The following is a 20,712-nucleotide window of genomic DNA, read 5'->3' on the forward strand; positions in this document are numbered from 1 at the left end:
GTGTCCAGTCCCTCTTTCCTCGTCAAATGCTCCTTCCCGGAGTCATCTACTTTAGGTGTCTTAATAAGTGACCGTTATGCTTCCCTGCACACTAAGAGGGAGCAGGTCACTACTACAAGATGAAGGCTGCAAAGGGGGAATACTGATGTTGGAGCTTAGAGAGGCTCCAGATGAAAAAAAGTGCCCTCTCCTAAACTGCCTGTACTAGTTAAGGAAGATAAGCGGACCTCATGGGAATCCAGGGTAATATAAAAAGCAGGCATCTTACCCTTCCTGTTCTTTCCCCATAAATGGCAACACAAAGATTTTTTGGTCTAAGGGGCGCGCCACTTAGGCAAGCTGCTTTTGAAGGTACCAGTGGCCCTTTCTGCTGATGTCAAACTCCCCGGGGGGGGGGGGAGGGAGGGTAAGCACAGATCTTCCGGGGCTCCACTCCTCTAACAGTGTCCCCCCCCTTTTGAAATGTTTAAGAAATAATTGACATTCTGGGGTACTCAAGTGATAAAATATCACTTGTTTCAAATGTCCATTATATTCCCAGGACTAAAAAGAATATTTATGCTGGAGAAGGTATGGTTGATTGTTTAGTAACTAATGAGGCCAGTCTCTCTACTTTCTGAGAATTATCCTTTGAAGATATTCCCCTGAAAGCTACTCTTCTGGCTTTTTAGTTTAGAGAAAGATAAGGCACAACTTTTGCCTAAACATTTTTCTTGTAAAAATATTAAATTCTGTGGTCAGAAAGTACAGGTATTTCTGGATTTTTCAGTTTGTACCCAGATGCAAAGGAAACAATTCCTGTTATTTAATCAGAGTATTATCTATGAGCTAATCCAGTCAAGGCGAGTCATCAACCATGCCAGGACTGCATACCTGAGATATAAAATCTGGTGAGACTTCAAGCTCTGAGGAATTTCAAACTAGTGGTAATGTTTTATGGAAGCTTTTCTAGGTTGTAAAAAAAAAAATATACCTCTCTGCACAGAAGACAGTGGCACACATCTCTTTTCAGGGGTTTTTTGTTTTTTTTTAAGTCATCTATCAAATGAAAACAAATGTATAAGCCAGGTTGCTATGACTGCTTAAGTGAAAGTACAATAAATATGCTAACGATGACACTGATGCTCTCTGAATGCATCTGATTGGTTGCAGAAATAATACACTCCAATAATATTTAACTTTTCCTAATTGCCTGTTTATTAGCTCCTGGCAAAGTGTAAATGAGCAGCTGCCATTATCCACAAGCCGTGAAGTCGGAGGCAAGAATTTGCAGCTCTCTGAAGGTGAACCCAATTGAGGCAAGCATGGTAAGCAATGCTGGGCAGCTCCTTGGCCTTTTTGTGGCCGTCTTGGGTTTCCTTGGCACCTTCATCGCCACCGTACTTCCTCACTGGTGGAGGACAGCACACGTGGGCACCAACATCATCACGGCAGTGGCCTACTTTAAGGGGCTCTGGATGGAGTGCGTCTGGCACAGCACCGGCATCTACCAGTGCCAGCTTCATCGGTCCCAGCTGGCCCTGCCCCGTGACCTGCAGGCGGCTCGCGCCATGATGGCGGTGTCCTGCGTCCTCTCCACACTGGCTTGCGTCGTGTCCGTCGTTGGCATGAAGTGCACGCAGTGTGCCAGAGACTCTTCTGCCAAAAGTGCCATTGCAGTCTGTGGAGGTATTTCCTTCATACTAGCTGGGATCATGTGCTTGGTTCCAGTTTCCTGGTCCACCAGTGACATGGTGAAAGACTTCTACAATCCCATGCTGCCCAACGGGATGAAGTACGAGATGGGGCAAGCCCTGTACGTGGGCTTTGTCTCTGCAGCTTTGACCATCGTTGGCGGGACTCTGTTGCTGTGTTCATCATGCCAGGGAAACCGGAATCATATACCTCAGCGGCCACCACTGCGGCATGCAAGGGCAGCCCCCTCCTACAGACTGCCATCTGCATACAAAGGTAACAGTGCCCCTTCGCTGACATCTGCTTCACACAGTGGATACAGGTTAAATGACTATTTCTGAGTTTATCCAGATCATCCTCCGGGTCACCACTATGCGATCACCACATTGACAGAGACTCAAGGTGGCTTTTAAGTGCCAAAAGTTTACCAGTTTGTTTTTCAGTGTTTGTGCAAGAAGCGTGACTGATATAAAAGTACTGTAAGGAGATCCATACATGAAAAAAAAAAGGTGTAACACTGAAATTCCCAGGAAAAATAAAACTGAAAACCAAGATCCCTATTCATTAACAGAAGATTTGGGGAATGGAGAGTGTTTCTGGATAACATTCCTTTTTTTTCCCCCTCTAGCTATTGTACAAGGGAGCAGGTAAAAATAGCACAATAACTTAAATGTAAATGGCTTATAGATGACTCAGAATAGTAGACAGAAAAACGGATGGCTCCGCACACCTTTCAAACTTGTGAGCAGCAGCAGCTATCAAGGCTTCAGCCTCAGTCACTGCAGCATTCATAATTCAGTCCCCTGTGATCTTGCTGCTATAGCTTCCTTCCAGTCAGGGCTGGAGCGGGGTGACAGAGCTTTCCAATAGCAGTGCTAGCTCGGTCAGCCCTGCCTGTTGTGTTTTGTCGTTCGGTAATCAATCCACCCAAAGCCAAGGTTGTAGCTTTCTGAACCCGGGGCTGAAAAGTGTGTATCTGAGATTATAGGACGGAGGAAAAGACGTTTCTAATTTTTTTTTTTTTGGCAGCGTGAGAAAACAATGCTAGGAGCTGACTGGCTCCAGATATATTCAATCTACACGACTCAGGAGTTTTGCAGAACGGAAGCGAAAACACTTGTCATTGATCTGGTCAGTTAGGAAAGGGTTTTTTTTTTTGTTTATTTCTGGGGAAGCAAAGCTGCTCCCTAAACAGCAAGGGGAGACACTTTCTGCTGATCGGGTACACTTCCTGTAAGGGTATAGAAAGCTGTTGCATTTATACAAAAACACTACACAACATAGTAAGTTGAAGCAAACAAGAGAAAAATGTATTTTTGAAATTCTTAAAGAAAATGTATGCAGTTCAAACCATATGTATGTTTGTGCTTCCTGAGTGCATCCTTGTACATGAGGGCTGTAGCGCCACACAGCAAAGCTCTACCGGCCTCCGTCTCTCCGAGGAGGGAGCAGGTGGGACTTCAAGATATGGGGGGAGCTGATTGGCTGACAAATTTCTGTTACTCTCCAATTGGGCCTAAAAAAATGTATTCTCCCGCTTTTGCGGACGCCTTGAAAAGCACCCACCGGAAAAATTCCACTACCCCCATAAGAGAGAGCCAGTTTCGGAGTGACATCGGCAGATGTGTCAAAGGGATGGTATCCGCCTGTGCACGTCAGCTCGTTTGTGACATCACAGTCATGGTGGTCCAATCAAGTCCAGTAGCTGTAATGAGACCTGTGAATCTCTTGCCAACATGACAACTGGGGGAGTGCTGCAGAAAAGTATTTTTTTGTTTTTTTTTAAATTGAAAAGACTTAAATGTGTAGTGTGTTGAGTAACATTTGAAAATAAAGATAAACTTTGGTAGTAGGTGCCCTTGCTTTATTCTGGGCTCAGTCAAAGCAATCTTGTTTGCCTGCCCTTGTACAGGACACTATGCAATGAATCTCATACATTTTGGCTTTTATGCTGAGAAAATGCCATATCCACGTGTGACTCACAGAGCAGTCCCACTGACAGCTCTCCGCATTCTGGTTCTCGGGGTTTAGGCAGATTTCTAGTGCCGATCATAAGGGAAATGTGCTCATGATTGTGGTAATTCTTTGAATGCTGAAGTGCAGCTGCGAAAAGAACAAAGCTAACTTTGTAACTGTATGCGCCGCCTACAGTGTATAAAAAGCACTTTTCCTGAGCAAAGTGTTTGATGTATTCATACTGTAACCGTCTCTTTTTAGTCAGTAAGGAGGTCCAGACAACTGATCCCTAAAGATAGACTTTTATTGCCAGCAAGATGCAGCTAAGACAAAGGCTTAGTACAACTGCATGCCCCTCCCCTTCAGGAGCAGACTCTTATGCACTTTACAGTTCTTATCTTTTACACATGCGTTCTAAGCAGTGCTGAGCAAGCATATTCCGGCTGAAGGGGCTACTGACCCCCTCCCTAGACACCCTGGAACTTTCGTGAAACTTCTCCCATGTTCTGCAGGAGAGGCTGCTGGGACTTGCAGTTCTGGAAAGGAATTCGCGAGTCTGCAGTAATACAGCTCATCACATAATACATCCATTGTTCTAATCTAGGTTACAGCAGTGAAAGCTTATCAGAGAATAAGAACAGCGAAGCCAAAAAAATGAAAATGTGCAATGTGCTGACAGAGTTTCTCAATGTCCTAATTACAGCTGTATTGCAGACTGTAAGTAAACCCGTCATGAAGCAGGGAATTCTGGTACATGAAGTCCTTTGTCAGGTTGAAGCTTTCAGACTCCTTCATTCCCCCCTTTGATACTTATCATTCTCTATGAAAAGTATCACACCATCACAACGCAACTGTGGAGCTGAAAGAAACAGAAACAAGAAAAATTAGCAATTTGAGTTCTCAGGGGGCCCTAATTTCCCAAACAGTCCGTTGGTTTCTTCACGGGTTTGAGACGGATGGGCCCTATTGGCTCCACCCCCCTTTGTAGCCCGAACTTGTCATGTATGGGAAGATGGCCCAGGATAAAACATGAGGATGGTTAAACAGGTTCTATAGGCTCAGAGGAATACATGTACAGTGACAGAAGCTGCGTGGCGGTTTTGCGTTCAGCAATGTCCTTCATCACCCGACGAAGGTGGTTTGAGCAAGAAAGGAATAATTCAGGGTCCTAAAAGACAAAACAGAATTAAACTGGCTTGGATAACAAACAAGCTCTTAAATCCACCGATCATGGAAAACCAACCACGGAATCCATTGGTCCAGTCCCAAGCACTATTCCATTGCTGGACAGGGACGTGTGCCATCTTGACCATGCGATCAGTGATGTCTTGGATAACCTTGTTTTGGTCATCTACCTGTAAACAACAATTGGAGAGGTTAAATGTTCCACAAACCCTCCTTCCTGGGCCAGAGGGTAATCTAAAACCAATCTATTCTGGTACACTGCAGTCATAATTTTGGTATTTTGTTTTGCCCAGAGTTTAAGAGCGAAAGCAGTCGTTGGTGATGAGCTCCAGGACTGCCTGAAGCCTGATTGTTCAGTTGTTTTCCCTCTATAATGCTCCATGCACTTGAATTGTAAGGAAGGCATATTTAGAGTCTGTATAGATATTTACAGTTTGTCCTTCTGCCAACTGCAGAGCTCGAGTAAGGGCGATTAGTTCAGCTTTTTGTGCAGACGTTCCTGGGGGAAGAGGTTGAGCCTCAATGATTTCATCTTCGGATACAACAGCATATCCAGCAGAACGTATCTCATGAATGATTTGGCTGCTCCCATCAGTGAATAAAGTCCAAGCTCCTTGCCAGGGTTGATCCCTCAGGTCTGGTCTACTGGAATGTATTGTAGTCATGACTTCTTCACAATCATGGGCAATTGGTTCAGGTGCCGGCATAAGAGTGGCCGGGTTCAAGTTTTTGCTGTCTTGTATTTGAAGTTCAGGTGTTTCACACAGTAAGGCTTAATACTTGACGAGACGTGAATTAGTCATCCATTTTGGTCCATGAGTCTCTAGTAATCCTTGAATAGTATGAGGAGTTGTTACTTGTAAAGTCTGTCCAAATGTTAGCTTAACAGCTTCGGGTATCAGTAAGCATGCAGCAGCAATGCTTTGAAGGCAACCAGGCCATCCTTTTGCAACATTGTCCATTCCTTTTGAGAGATATGCAACAGGTCGCTCCCATGAGCCTAGAGTTTGAGTCAATACCCCAATGGCCATTCCCTTTTTCTCATCGATGAATAGATGGAATGGTTTCATTACATCTGGCAATCCTAAAGCAGGTGGTTCAATTAAGGCTTCTTTTAGTTGACGTAGGCTTGCCAGCTCATGTCCTTCCCACAACTTGTCGTACAGGGGTTGGGCCATAACTGCATAGTTAGCAATCCACAGTCTACAGTATCCTGCAGCTCCAAGGAACGCTCGGAGTTCCTTCTTACAAGTGGGTATAGGTTGACCTCTTATCGAACTGGTGCGAGAAATTCCCAGACATCGGGTTCCTCCACGTATTTGGAAGCCTAAATATTCTACTTCCAACTCACAGATTTGCGCTTTCTTTTTACTTGCACGATATCCTTTTGCGTACAACGTCTTTAGCAGCTGAAGAGTGGATACTTCACATTCGAGGTACGTCTCTCGAAACAACAGAAGTTCATCCACGTATTGTATTACTGGCCCATACATGACTTGGTACATCTTCAAGTCTTTTGCCAGTTGCTCACCGAACAGCGTAGGTGAGTGCCTAAACCCTTGAGGCAAACGAGTCCATGTGTACTGCTGCTTTATTCCAGTAGGTGCATTTTCCCATGTGAAAGCAAAAATCTTTTGACATTCCTCCGCCACCGGGACGGAGAAGAAGGCATCTTTGAGATCAATGACACTGTACCACTTTGACGCAGGAGAGACTTGAGCCAAGATTGAATATGGATTTGGTACGAGGGCTACTAGATCTGCTACTTGATTATTCACCTTCCATAAATCCTGTACCGGTCGGTAATCAGTAGAACCAGGTTTCTTTACGGGCAACAAAGGGGTGTTCCAAGCAGATCGGATTCGTCGGAGAATGCCCAAATCATACAGTCTCTGCAGATGTATCTGGATTCCTTGCCTGGCCATATATGGAATGGGGTATTGAGGTTGATTAATCACCTGTGCATTCTGTTTCATCTCTATCCATCAGTTGTCTTCGTTTTTCGTTGAGGGGGGTGTTTTCATATCGATGTTCGATGGTTCGTTCGACTATGGGAAGATGTAGTCTCCATTCTTCTTGGAGGGGACAGATGAGTATCACTGGATGGTCCCCGAAGGAGGCTTTAACTTCCCCTGTTGGTTGAAATCTCAATGTGGTCTGAGGCTTACACAGCAGGTCCCATCCGATAAGGGATACCATGGTCCCACCTACTTGTATAGTTCATTCTTTCTGCAGAGGGGCAGTGAGTACCTGACCTGAGGCACCCACTATAGAAACAGTCTCTTTCGTCGGGGGGGCCGATTGGTGCAGTCATGACAGATCATTGGCCTCTGAGTCCAACAGGCCCCTGATTTTTGTTGTGTTACCTCGTGGATCTCCACCAGAGGGTCAGTGGGGATTCTTCCCTCCCGGTCTCTTCAGGCTGTATGCTCCTTGTCGCCTCCCCCGCCATCTGCCAGTGGGGGTTGTCCGATCTCCTTCCTCCTCGGCCCCTTGGTGTCGGTGCAGGTCCATTTTTGTCGTTAGTATTCACTGCAGGGCTCCCGTATTTCTTTTGCCATTCTTCACAGTCTCTCTTCCAATGGCCTTCATTTTTGCAGTACGCACACTGATTCTTTCCCAACGGGGGTCTTGTTCCCCCTCCTCTTCGCGGTCTGCCATTGTCTTGGCTCCTTCCCGTCCGAGTGTCCTCGAGAGCGGCGGCTAACAGTCACTTTCTCCTTCATGTCTCTACTTGCTTCTCTCTTTTCTCTTCCACTTCTCTATTTCCACATACCTGGTCTGCTATAGCTTTTAACTGGCTGAGGCTCATGCCCTCAAAGCCTTCGGCCTTCTGCAGCTTCTTCGGATGTCGGGTCTCTATTATTAAGTTCCTGGTTGCAGGGACGGGCCCTTTTCTTCTCTTCCTGATCCCTGTTCCCATACATCTCAAAATACGATGAAAAGATTACAGTCCATCTGGAAATTGAATAGGTGACCTGCGCCTGGAGGCAAATCAGTTCTGACGAGGCTGAGAAGCTGCAAAACATTACTTCCTTCATACTTGTAAGTTTGGCATTGGGTTAATTCAATAAAGTCAACCTGGATCTGCAGGCAAGGATCCAGGGGGGGCGCTTTAGGTGTGCAGGAGTGATGATCAAACCCTTGGAAGCCTTGTATCAATTACATTGCAAACACTAAGAACATATGGTAATAGCCAGAGTCCAGCCCCCACCAGTGGTAAAAGAACATAATTGCAATATATATATATATATATATGTGTGTGTGTGTGTGGGCCACTACCACTGAATCAAAATTTTTAATATTAAGTCTTTGTTTTCTCTGTTTTTTTTTTTTTTTTTTTTTTTTTACAAACGGCATCCTGTAATTCCCACAGTCAGAACTGCAGCTGTCCTATCTTGCCGCTTGCTATGCCCTGCATATTTAACAAAGCTTTAACAAAGGTCCCATTCTTAATCATTTCTCCTCTAATTTTCCCAGAGACAGCTTTAAAATAAACTGCGTCAGCAAAAGAGAGTTCATACTTTATCATGCATTCCAATGTAACTTTTAAATAACAGATAATATATAGGAGACAAGTACGAACAATAATTAACATGGTATTAGAGAATAATTGACTAACCTGTGGATGTATCGAGTGAAAGATAAGCATAGGGAGGACACTGGGATAGAAGATATGAGAAAACTAAAAACTTCTGATTAACAACGCCAGCATTGAAACGCACAGCCATATTGAATGCCTACGCACTACGTACTGACACGCAGTGGAATGCACCACCATTCCACAATCACACTTTTGTACTGTAACAATGAATTTGCTGCTATAAAATGTCTTAAAAATAGCCTGCATCATAAGGCACTAAATGATTTGTAAGGGACCCTTGGTTCTGGTATTTCTTTGCAAGTAGCAATCCTTTGTCAGATTACAGACAGTTTTAGCAAGGACCTTGGAGAATAAATTTAATCAGCAGAAACTCTGAGCTAAAAAAACTTCAACTTCTGTGAAACAGCCTATAAATGCCAAGGAATCTTCCTTTCGTGTAATTGACATACCACAATTCTATCTTTAGTCACATACGCACACCATCAACTAACTTTCAATAATGCTTTGGCTCAACCCCTTTTTTTTTTTCTCTCTCTCTGGCTCGATCCCCTCCTCTCTCCTGTAATTATCTCTGCCGTTAACCCTTAACTGCCATCAAGTTCTAAACTTCAACACCAGTAAATGCATTCTCCAGTAATCAAATCAGTATTTTAACTTAACACTGTAAATTAATTTGTTGTATAGTAGTCTTGTGCAGCATCTGTAAACCAAAATCTCTCCTTATTAGGGTTTAAAACAATTAAAAAATCCCTGGTACATGTGCTTGCAATTCACAGATAGCAGTTACATACATTACAATCCTTAATTAATAATGGGGACTTCCAGTTCCCCATTTTGTGCGCCTGAGCCACCATTACGAGGGCGGCTCCCTCCACTAACTTCTTTGCCCATGACGGAGGATTCTCAATGACTGCAATCCAAGCAGTTATGTACGGTATATCTTCAGGGCAACCCGGATTCCCTTCTCGTCTAACTATATTCTGGACCCTTGTGGCCGTTTGGAAATCGAAAGTTCCTACCGGAGGCCAATTTACACACAAACTGGGCCACCTATGGGTGCATCGTTGAATCATTCCGGGTTTTGTACATTTTCGTCTATCAAACACTTCACTATAGTGCTTCGTCATGGCTTTTAGCGGAGTTGAATAGCCCCCTCCCATTAGGATAGAATTCACAGACAAAGGAGGGAAGGGAAGACGGATAGGTAAGGGGTCCGTATCCGTCAGACACAAAAGGGTCACAATCGCCCCGACTAGGACGCGGTCAGCCCGGCCTAGAACTGCGAGGCCATTCACTCTCTTTCACACAACAAGAAACTTATTCCCACTACCGTATGCTTCACTTATAATTTTCTCCTTTTTATACGCGTGGTCTTCGGAACATAATTCCTACTAACACACTGCGTGGGGTGTGATCAAAGCCCCCTCGGTCCGCCGGGGATGGACCGGTTATTTGTTACTCTTTTATCTATTCTTCACTTATTTCACTGTTCCCCATAATACTCGCCTGCAGGGTTCTTCCGATCGTCACGAAAGCCTTCTTCCCGGATCACCAGCCCAAAGGTCTCAGAGGATCTCCGTGGAATGACCCCCTCAGATACCTGATCACTGAACTCAGCGGTGGCCACTCACCAGGCAAGTCTGGGGGATCACTCCGCCACAAAATCCCCTGGACCAACTGGGGGGCTAAAATAGCGTCCCCGGTACCTCCTGGCTGGCTCGCCAAATGTAACCGTCTCTTTTTAGTCAGTAAGGAGGTCCAGACAACTGATCCGTAAAGATAGACTTTTATTGCCAGCAAGATGCAGCTAAGACAAAGGCTTAGTACAACTGCATGCCCCTCCCCTTCAGGAGCAGACTCTTATGCACTTTACAGTTCTTATCTTTTACACATGCGTTCTAAGCAGTGCTGAGCAAGCATATTCCGGCTGAAGGGGCTACTGACCCCCTCCCTAGACACCCTGGAACTTTCGTGAAACTTCTCCCATGTTCTGCAGGAGAGGCTGCTGGGACTTGCAGTTCTGGAAAGGAATTCGCGAGTCTGCAGTAATACAGCTCATCACATAATACATCCATTGTTCTAATCTAGGTTACAGCAGTGAAAGCTTATCAGAGAATAAGAACAGCGAAGCCAAAAAAATGAAAATGTGCAATGTGCTGACAGAGTTTCTCAATGTCCTAATTACAGCTGTATTGCAGACTGTAAGTAAACCCGTCATGAAGCAGGGAATTCTGGTACATGAAGTCCTTTGTCAGGTTGAAGCTTTCAGACTCCTTCAATACCAAGAAGGGGATTTCTACAAATGAAGTTCTTGCATTGCCTGTCCCTATACCTCCCTACTTTGGGGCTGATGCAATATGGTGCGCTGTAGGGATGGGAATCGTTTTTCAATGATTAAAATTATCGTCCGATAATTTTAAGATCGTCTTAAATCGTTAAAGAACACGATACAATAGGAATTCTAATGATTTATCGTAAAAAAATTGTTAATCAGGTTAGTGCGCACTAACCGGGAGTTAGTGCACACTAACAGAAAATGATACAAATTGACACTATTCAGGTCAGTTTAGGAATGAATATGTATTCCTATTGGCTGGCTGCCCTCTTATTTATTGATGTTACCAAGGTTCCCACTGAGGTGATGGTTGGGGGGGGATGGGAAATGGAAACGGTTGGTAGCTTGACAAAAAAAGTAATGTGATCAGTCAATGTGACTAGAACTTGTGCCCTATCCCTGATACCGGGAGTGTTGTGATCTTCCTGCATGCAGTGCCGTATCCCTGCTCAGTGCAGGAAGATCACAACACCCCCGGTATCAGGGATAGGGCACAAGTTCTAGTCACATTGACTGATCACATTACTTTTTTTGTCAAGCTACCAACTGTTTCCATTTCCCATCCCCCATATATTGTCAGTGGGAACCTTGGTAACATGAATAAATAAGAGGGCAGCCAATAGGAATACATATTCATTCCTAAACTGACCTGAAAAGTGTCAAATTGTATCATTTTCTGTTAGTGCGCACTAATTGGAAAAACCGATTTTTTAACTAAAAAATCGTGCCAAACACGATTTTCTTCTCCTGCCAGATGATTTCGATTGTTACGACGATCGGGCACACGATTCACATCCCTAATGCGCTGAGCCGAGTGCACTGTTAATGTGCAGTTGGACGCAGGTAAAATAGGTGCTAATCAAGCCCCTAATGCAATAAGGGGATTAGCGCATATTCAACGTGCATCCAATGCATGTGAATGAGGCTATTAGGCATTCACTCCCGATGCAAAGAGAAAAATGTGCGTCTTGGACGCACATTTAACTGTCATCTATTAACACCTGCCAGGAGCAGATATTCATAGATATGCGCATCAAAAAAGAAAAATAAAAGAAAAAAAATTGACTGACGCTGAGTTCAACGGCATCGGTTTTCCTTAGCGGCAGAGAGCCACGAAAACTGACACAGATAAACCCAGTGTTGGTTTTGTGACTAGTTCGCTGAAGACCAACGCCAAGTTTATCAGTGGTTTTTGTGGCTGTCCACCGCTAAGGAAAACAGACGCCGATAAACTCGCATTAGTTTTTATCCGAAATGAGTGTGAACTGTATAACCTGGGGTCCCGACCATCCTCCTGAACTACATACATCAGTACCTGTGAAAATTGATATTGGGTCAACACCGAATCATCTGCATGTACTAAGACCCTTCCAATGCCGGACGCATGCGTAAATAGTACCACGCCGATCATACAGGGCATACCACCTCATTCTCTGCCGGTAATAGGCAATAGGTAATAGGCAGAGAAAAGTAAGCACCTTTTCCCCGATTGATCCGTCTTAGATTTAGGCACAAACAGTGTGACATCCTCTCTGGACACACGCACGCATCTGGCCTCCATGCCTTGTTCCTTAGCTCTGTTCCTGGATTTGGCTATAAGTTCGCTAATACGCATGGCTCCGAAGAAAGCCCATGAGAAAGCCACTCTAAACAAAGCCACTTCAAAACCCGACCAACAACTAAGCAAGTGTGTGGAAAATCTCACCAAATCAGTATCCCTAATAGGTAATAGTTTGTCCCTAATCATGCCCATACCTCTTTTCCAACCACTTAGCACCTTTCGTAACCGAAAACTTCGCGCAGGATGTCCTCCCCCTGTTTCCTTCTGAAAAAAGGTGAAACCGGCTAAGTGTGCTGTCACCGTTCCCATCGTGTACCCTTCAAGTTTGGCCTGTAAAACGAATCTAACCAGCAAGTCTTCCGGGACCTGTCCCCCACCCCACCCCACCCCTGTCATAAATAATCTAGCACCGCTTGGTTTCCTTTTACATAAGACGTCCGCATATTAGGAGCCACCGTGCTCTGAATTATTGCCCATTCCTCTTCTTCATTGGTCTTCACCCTGAGCTCTGCATCGCTCGAGCACCGTGCAGTCTGCCAACCTTATGTAAAAAAGGAAATTATGAACCAGTTCCTGCAAACTTAATCACTTATTTTATTTTATTTTTTTTATATCCTGCTACAAAATGTTGATCTCCCAAACCCCACACTAATGATAGCATCCTGACACCTTAACCGTCCCTGTGACCTCCACTGTCCCCTTATTTATTTTTACTTTGCTCCTGCTGTCGGGGTTTTGGAAGTCGCCTGCATACATTTGGTGCTGGGATGGGCACCGTTGCACGTCCCGTATGCATGCCTAAACTTGCAATCCGGAAACAAGCAAGTGGCTCTGTTGAACCTCCAGCACACATCCTTATTCGCGTCTGCAATCCTGCTCTCCCTATTTCCCTGAACCCCCCCCTCCCCCTCCTTTGTCCGCTCCTGCACTGCTCCCCACACCTCCCGCAGACCCTGCCCTCACTCCCCCCCCATGTCTTTACCTTGCTTGCCACTTTTATTGGTCATCTGCGGCAACCATAAATTGATGTCCTGAGTACCCCAAGACAAGCTTATTGCCCGCCATTTTCTCCCTGAACTTCTCGTTGTAGTTGAGGCATGCCCAACCCTCGTAATCCTTGAAGGCACCAAGTATGCTGTCTCCATAGGATAGCAATGCCCCTTGGAAACCTGGCTGATAGTGCCCCACCACACTAGCTAGCCGTAAGAAACCATGCATCCAATTTAAGATGTTCTTGGCAACTTTGATCCTTGTCTCACTCTCCCTCTTCCTTCCCTTCTTCTTCCTACTCTTACCACCCATCCTACCTCCTAGTAATTGAAAAATGTTAACATATCTGCGCTTCTTTATTCTTCTACATAACTTACTGGGAACATCTTCCCATAACTCCATTAGGGGCGCTAACGCTGGGTGTCCCATGTCCTGAGTTGGCCCTAAGTCGCTGCGCCTCAACGCCCTCCTATCCGCACTGGAATCTGAATCAGACTCCGTGGAAGAACTACTGTCCGTATCTGAGCTAGAAGAAGTGCCCCGACTATGCTTAACCCTTTTCCTTCTCGCCTTAGTTGCCTTACTTTCCCACACATTACCTGCACCTTGTCTGGGCATCCTGCTCCTTGCAACTTCTCCAGTCTCTTCTGCTCCCTTCTGTATGGGGTCACCGGCTGCCTCTCCCTCCATGCTTCTTTAAACGACGGCCCAGGCACATTCTGTTCCTCTGCACCTGAAACGACAAAAGCACTGGCCGCAGTACCCATTCCCATTTCTTGTACTGGTTCAACCGCGCCTGACCTGCCCTCAAAAGGCTTGCACGCATGACACAACCTTGCATCTCTGCTTTCTGCTCCCTGCCCCAGAAATACCTGCCTCTGTCCTAACTGCCCCTGCCTCCCGCTCCTCCCTGAAGCCCCTTCAGACCCTCCCCTCAAAGCCTCGCATCCCGGCATCAAAATCGCCATTGTAATAATGCATTACACTCTCTCCTCGGCCCCCCTCCTCCTGCCCTGAAACCCGTACCGTACTCACCGCATGCGGGGAGGTTAATCCGTCTATCCTGCTCTCTTCCTCTGTTCGCCTGCCTTCGTGCTCCCTCCGAACCTCGACTCCGACCTCGTCTCTCCCTGGTACGCACCGGACTCTCTCCCTCTCTCCGGGGCCATCCGAGCAGCTCTCCGCGTGAGCTGGGCCCTCTCTGTCCCGATCTTCTGTGCCCCCGTGTGCTCCATCCTCCGTCTGAACTCCTCTTCTCTCAGTGCCGCCATGGTGTGATGCCGCGGCACAGCTCCTCCGGCCGTGAAAGCTCGCTCATGCGCGCCGGCCTCCCTCCTCCGCTCTTGGGTGCACCCTGCTGTCTCGTATCTCTGGGCTGCCGGGCATGGGGATTCTAAAATTGGAACCTGAAGCGTGGATGGACAAATCGATGGGACCCGCTGGGGACAGCACAGCTTCGCCTGACCCTGCCTCTCTGGAATCACTGATCTCCGCCTCGGGGCCACTTTCCCCAGAACCCTCCTCAATCCTGGGACCCAGTATGGCAGCCTCTCCGGGGGGAGGGAGGGAGGGGGTGAAACCTCTAACTCTGATTGCAAATCCACCTGTGTCGCCGCCACTGCACCTATGCGGCCCCGCTTCTTGGAATTCGCCCTGCTGGGGACCCATCCTACCTCTTCTTTCCCCACCTCGTCCCATGGTAATAGAATGAAGGTTTAGGGCGGAGGAGAGCAAATTATTCGGCTCCTAGTCCTGTTCGCAGCCTTCTTCGTCTGCTGTCAGTCTCTACGTTACCTGCTCTAACCAATCACCTTCTTGATTTTAAACTTTACCGTTGGCCACCCGCTCCCGTGTACCCTTCCCCCTATCCTATTTCTGTTTCCCGCCTCGCTCCTGACTCTTTCCCTATTCCCCTCCCCCTCTCTCACTTCCTCTCATCTCACGCGGTTTCCCCCATGTTATGTCCACGGCTCGGGAAGATCCTCGCCGCTTGTCTTTAATTTCTTAGGGTTGAAATGGCTGTAAAAGTTATGAATTATGGAACAGTGAATCACATGATAAGTCACGTTCATGTCACTTTTGGGTTATCCTACTATATATACACAATAAGTTGATAGTTATGATGTAGTGCTGCTACATTATGTTTATACTATTTCGAACATACCCTTGATGTATGTGGTTCGCTGTATACTCATGTTTAATAAAAAAAACTTTAAATAACAAAAGAAATGCTATAATTTCTTTTATAAGTGTGATATGTAAGGGGGTGAGTTATAAGAGAAAGTTTGTAGCTATGTTACATAATCCTCAGTTATCAAGAGTTGATTTAATTGGATAGATACTCCAAGTATCATTTATTGACCAGTATTGACCCTTACTGTAACCAGTGCAGTTATATTAAACAATTTTAAAAATGATGTTACATAAAACCCAGGACTGGCTACAAACTTTTCAGGTGGCCTGGAAGCTTGCTGGCAGTTTTACTGTAACCTCTTCTCATTTGACAAAAACAAAACTGTGGTTCTCAAACTTAAGGCGTTATTTTTCTAAACGTTTATCGCGGGCGTAAGGCCCTAACGCACGTGATAAACCCTTCTCACACGCGAAACAGGCCTTTTTGCATGTGATAGGATGCAAATAAGTTGGAGGGGAGGGGGCGGGGAGGGGAAGGAGTGGGCTGCAGCACTGCTGCCGGCGATAATGTGAAGGACATTATAGACGGCAGTAGCGCGGCAAATAGCACCACCTTTTACGGTGGTGGTGCTCTTCGTGCGAAAGGCTGCAGCTAGCCGTGCCCGGCTGCACTGCGGCCGGCGAAATCGCACCGCCACCATCCTTTCGCAGGCCCACCCCCCCTTCGCCCCCTTTTTTGCCCTTAATCCTTAAAATCTTGTGTTCTTTTTAGGATAGTGGATCTCAACCCAGTAGCCCTCAGGAACCACTTGGCCAGTCCTGGTTTTCAGGGTATCCACCCTCAGCAGGTACAAGACATATCTGCGTACGGAAGGGACAGCAGATGCAAATAACAGTCTGGTGCATGTTCACAATGCATATCCTTACAAGCAGACAGCCTGGGAAGGTGCCAAGGGCAGGGGTGATGAACACATGCAAACTGGCATGGCTTTTAGAGTCATTTCTATAGTGCTACCTGCTGGATGTACACAGCACAGTGCATGTGCACAACCCTCTCTCAAATATTCATTATGGAGGTAATTTTCAAAGGAGTTACATGCGTAAATGTAGCATACTATCGTAGCAATTTTCAAAAGTCATTTACTCAAGTAAAGTGCACTTATGTGAGTAAATCCTATGGACAATTCAATGGCATATATTGTAGCAATTTTCAAAAACTCACTTAATTGAGTAAAGTGCATTTACTTGAGTAAAACCCTGATTTAATCGAGTAAATGCTTTTTAAAATTAGGCCCTATGGGTTTTATGTAAATCCTTGTTGAAAATCTCATGGACAGGGTTAGGGGACCAGATTTAAAGCATCATAAACTGACCTTCATCACCCATCTCTTACCAAAACCCTGCCTGCCCATCCGAAAGTAAAAAGTCATTCTGTCTAGACAATCATGAATAGCCTATGTGGAAGTCCCAAAGCAGAGGCATAAGCAGAACGCAAACATCTCTTTTTTTTTTTTTTCCCACAAAAGTGACTTGTAGGGTCCCTTTGAAAACTTGTGCTCAAATTCGTTCCCGAAATTCCCTGCACATGAACCTCTCCTTTCAAATCACTATTAAGCAGAAAATGTGTATGCCAACCAGGCAAAGACGAGACATGATCAGCAGAAAACACAGACATGCCAGCTCTTTGGCACAAGTCGATGAAAACTTGTGATTTGATCACCACTCAAGATCAGAACTATAATCCTTCACTTCCAAAAGCATTCAACAGAACCCATTCTTCCCAGAGCTCTGACCAATACGTATTCCAGCAAGGGAGAGTCCTGCACACGGTTTTCCCTAGAAACAACTCAGACCCTCCCCAGTTCATTAGTAGCAGACAAATCCACTGCCCCTCCTGAGACCCATCCCTGGGCACCAAGGAGTTAATATTAACAGTCAGAGTTTCCACATGACCTTCACTGCTATAGAAACACTTTGGTGACAAGGTCAGAGGAGGTTTTTAGGTTGGATTATTAACCTCTGTTACTATGAAGCACACCAACTTCTGAACACTACAACTGGGTTTCACAGGAAAGGATGCAAAGAGAAGAAAATACATATTCTTTATGCTTCAGCACCCCCCTAAGGGAATACTAAAACTGAATCTACGTCTATCTATATGTCTCAATGCCAGCATATTGGATCTTGAATTTGAAATAAGTAAAAATTTCCATTCAATTGCTCAATGAAAAGTCTCTGGCATTGAGAAAAATAACAGAACCGTTAGCCAATGGGATCTCCTTTTTGAAAGCCAGCAATCAGTACAAGGTGGAAAATGACACTCACCATAAAAATTATGAGTAAACAAATTTTCAATAAAAGGGGATTGTGTCAGTTTGTAGTATGATGCAGGGCTTGTGTCAGTTTGTAATATGATGCAGGGCTTTCAACTGTAGTCATAGCATGCATTCACAGTTGTAATCATCCACATTCTTCTCTTCCTAATATGAAACTACCTCAATCTCAGTTTTATTATCCATAATCTTAAACTCCCCAAGGAAATTTATCAAAAACGTGTGTTAAAATGGCTGCAATGAGCCTGAAAAAATGCCAATAATCTGCTTTCAAAAAAATCCCGACATCACCAATGTTTCAGCACCCACATGCCTACTTCAGGGGATCATAAAACTATTGCAATTTCTCTATTCTTTAATCAAAGCTAAGAAATGGCTTTTGAAAGGCTTCACCCCATTTCTAGCTCTGTTCTCCATGGCAGAGTTAAGCTGCAGTAATGGCATTTTGGACTATGTATAGTGCTTGCGTGCTCAGTCCAAGTACTATTTTTCGATCTGTAATGGATAGGGGGTGTGGTCCAGTGGTTAGAGCTGGAAACCTGGGTTCAAAGACCATTTTCATCACCCACACTCCTTGTTATCTTGGGCTCGTCACTTTATCTCCCATTGCGGCAGGTACCCACCTAGATTATAAGCTCTTTGGGGCATGGACTGAATACCTGAACACTGATCACTACTGTACAGAGCTGCAAGGTCCACCCAATAGTGCTATAAATTTCATAAGTAACATCTATAATTAGGGCTTCGATCCTAGGGGTTTATGAATTGCAAATCTAGGGGTTTATTTTTCAGGCAATTAGGTATATTTGATAGGTACTAAAATGTAGGGGGGAAAAGGGTGGGGGGAGGTAGGGGAGTAGGGAACAGGGGAAGGCAGCGTGGCTCGGCGCGTGCAAGGTGCAGAATTGTGCACCCCCTTGCGCGCGCCAGCCCCTGATTTTATAACATACACGTGCATGTTATAAAATCGGGCATACGTGTGTGCGCGCCGGGTAGCGTGCGCACATTTAAAGTCTATCCCTTAGTCTCTTGCAGGATCTTCATCCTGTTGGACTATTTTTATTTATTTAAAAGTATTTATATCCTGCCCCTCCAAAGTTTGGGGCGGGTTACAACAATATATGCACAATACAATTAAATTGACATGAAAGACATAAAATAGATAAATAAGCCCAATGTAAATAAAATAAATTAACTTGGACAAAATAAGTAAAGCATAAAATGTAAAAAAACTTAAGAAATATTAAGAATTACATAAATCAGGAAAGGCTTGAAGGGAGAGATGATGTTTCAAAGCTTTCTTAAATATGTTTTTTTTTTATCAGAAATTATTCCAATTCAAATGGTATTGAATGCCATCCCGGACATAAAGCACCATCTTGCCACCAAGTTGCTCCTCTCTATCATTGTGATATAATTGTAAGCACTTGGACTACTATTTTTTTTTTTATTGGAACCTCTCTGTTGGGATACCCTAACTCTAATACTTCAAAAGTATCCTTTGCATATACTTCCTTCCTAACCATGTACTGCTTAGCGACAGCCAGTTCTTCCCTTTGATTTAGTTTAAAAGCTGTTCTGTCTCCTTTTTAAATGTTAGCGCCAGCAGCTTGGTTCCACCCTGGTTAAAGATGGCGCCCATCCCTTCATAAAAGACTCCCCCCTTCCCCAAAAGGTTCCCCAGTTCCTTACAAACTGAATCCCTCGTCCTTGCACCATCTCATCCACGCATTGAGACTCCAGAGCTCTGCCTGCCTCTGGGGACCTGCACGTGGAACAGGGAGAATTTCAGAGAATGCTATGCTGGAGGTTCTGGATTTCAGCTTTCTAAGAGCCTAAATTTGACTTCCAGTTATTCTCTCCTACATTTTCCTATTTCTTTGGTGCCCATATATACCATGATAGCCGACTTCTCCCCAGCACTATCTAAAATCCTATCTAGGTGATGCATGAGGTCTGCCACATTCGTACCAGGTAGGTATATTACTAAGCGATCCTCACGTCCACCAGCCACCCAGCTATCTACATTCCTAATAATCAAATCACCAACTAACAGGTAGATACAGTAAAGTGCGGCCGCGGTTACCCCGCTCCTAACCCGCTTTCTACTCACTTTCCGGCCGTGTTAGCCCTTCCTGCGATACACTATCCCCTTTAACCCATCCTCACCGCCTCTTTAAATCACCGGGTAACCCCTTCCGCCCGCGGCATGTATATGAGATGTAAACCATCGAATTAGCTATTCCCTCCCATACAGTAACGCGCGCCCCGACTATCGCTTTTTTACCCTGCCGTTTTGCCATGCGTTTAACCTGCTCATTTACCGCCTACCCTTACCCCTGCATTAGAGGCAGGGGTAAGGGTAGGCGGCAAACTTACCCCAGCCCCCGTTTACATGCCCTGGCCGCGTCAATGGCTGCTGGTCTCCGGGCAGCCCCAGTCCTCTTCCCCCCTCCTCCCGAAGCAACAAAAGCAGAAAAAAATCGAAAAAGCCAAAAAAAAAAAAAAAAAAAGTAGCAATGAAGTGGACTGTTCTCCTACGCTCGGATTGCCAGTCCTCTCTCCCCTCCTCCCGAAGCAAAGCACGTAAAGCAGTGAGCATGTGACGTCACGTCTTGAGCGGCCCATTAGCACGCACAGGGGCCGCTTTCGCCTGTGCAGGCATCATTCTTCGCCGGGAGGCAGGGGAGCCGTGATTGCCAGTCCTCTCTCCCCTCCTCCCGAAGCAAGGCTGCTTTACGCGCCTTGCTTCGGGAGGAGGGGAGAGAGGACTGGCAATCTCGAGCGTAGGAGAACCGTCCACTTCCAGGTACCTGTCATTTCAAATGTCATTTGAAATGACAGATACCAGCATGTCTGTGAAGCATTAGGCCCGCGCACCCAGGATACTGTATAGCGCTCTATACAGTAAATTGGGTTGCGCGGGCCTAACGCTTCACGG

General features: G+C 45.5%; 1 protein-coding gene across 1 annotated transcript; it reads left to right on the top strand.

Annotated features, from left to right (window-relative positions):
* The first annotated feature begins 1,245 nt into the window (after positions 1-1,245).
* Positions 1,246-2,182, top strand: CLDN14 (claudin 14). Its single transcript, XM_029603475.1, has one exon. It carries the CDS (start codon positions 1,305-1,307, stop codon positions 2,013-2,015), a length of 711 nt encoding a protein of 236 aa, XP_029459335.1. The 5' UTR covers positions 1,246-1,304; the 3' UTR covers positions 2,016-2,182.
* The last annotated feature ends 18,530 nt before the right edge of the window (positions 2,183-20,712 follow it).

Source organism: Rhinatrema bivittatum, chromosome 5 (assembly GCF_901001135.1).
Source record: "Rhinatrema bivittatum chromosome 5, aRhiBiv1.1, whole genome shotgun sequence".
NCBI lineage: Eukaryota > Metazoa > Chordata > Amphibia > Gymnophiona > Rhinatrematidae > Rhinatrema > Rhinatrema bivittatum.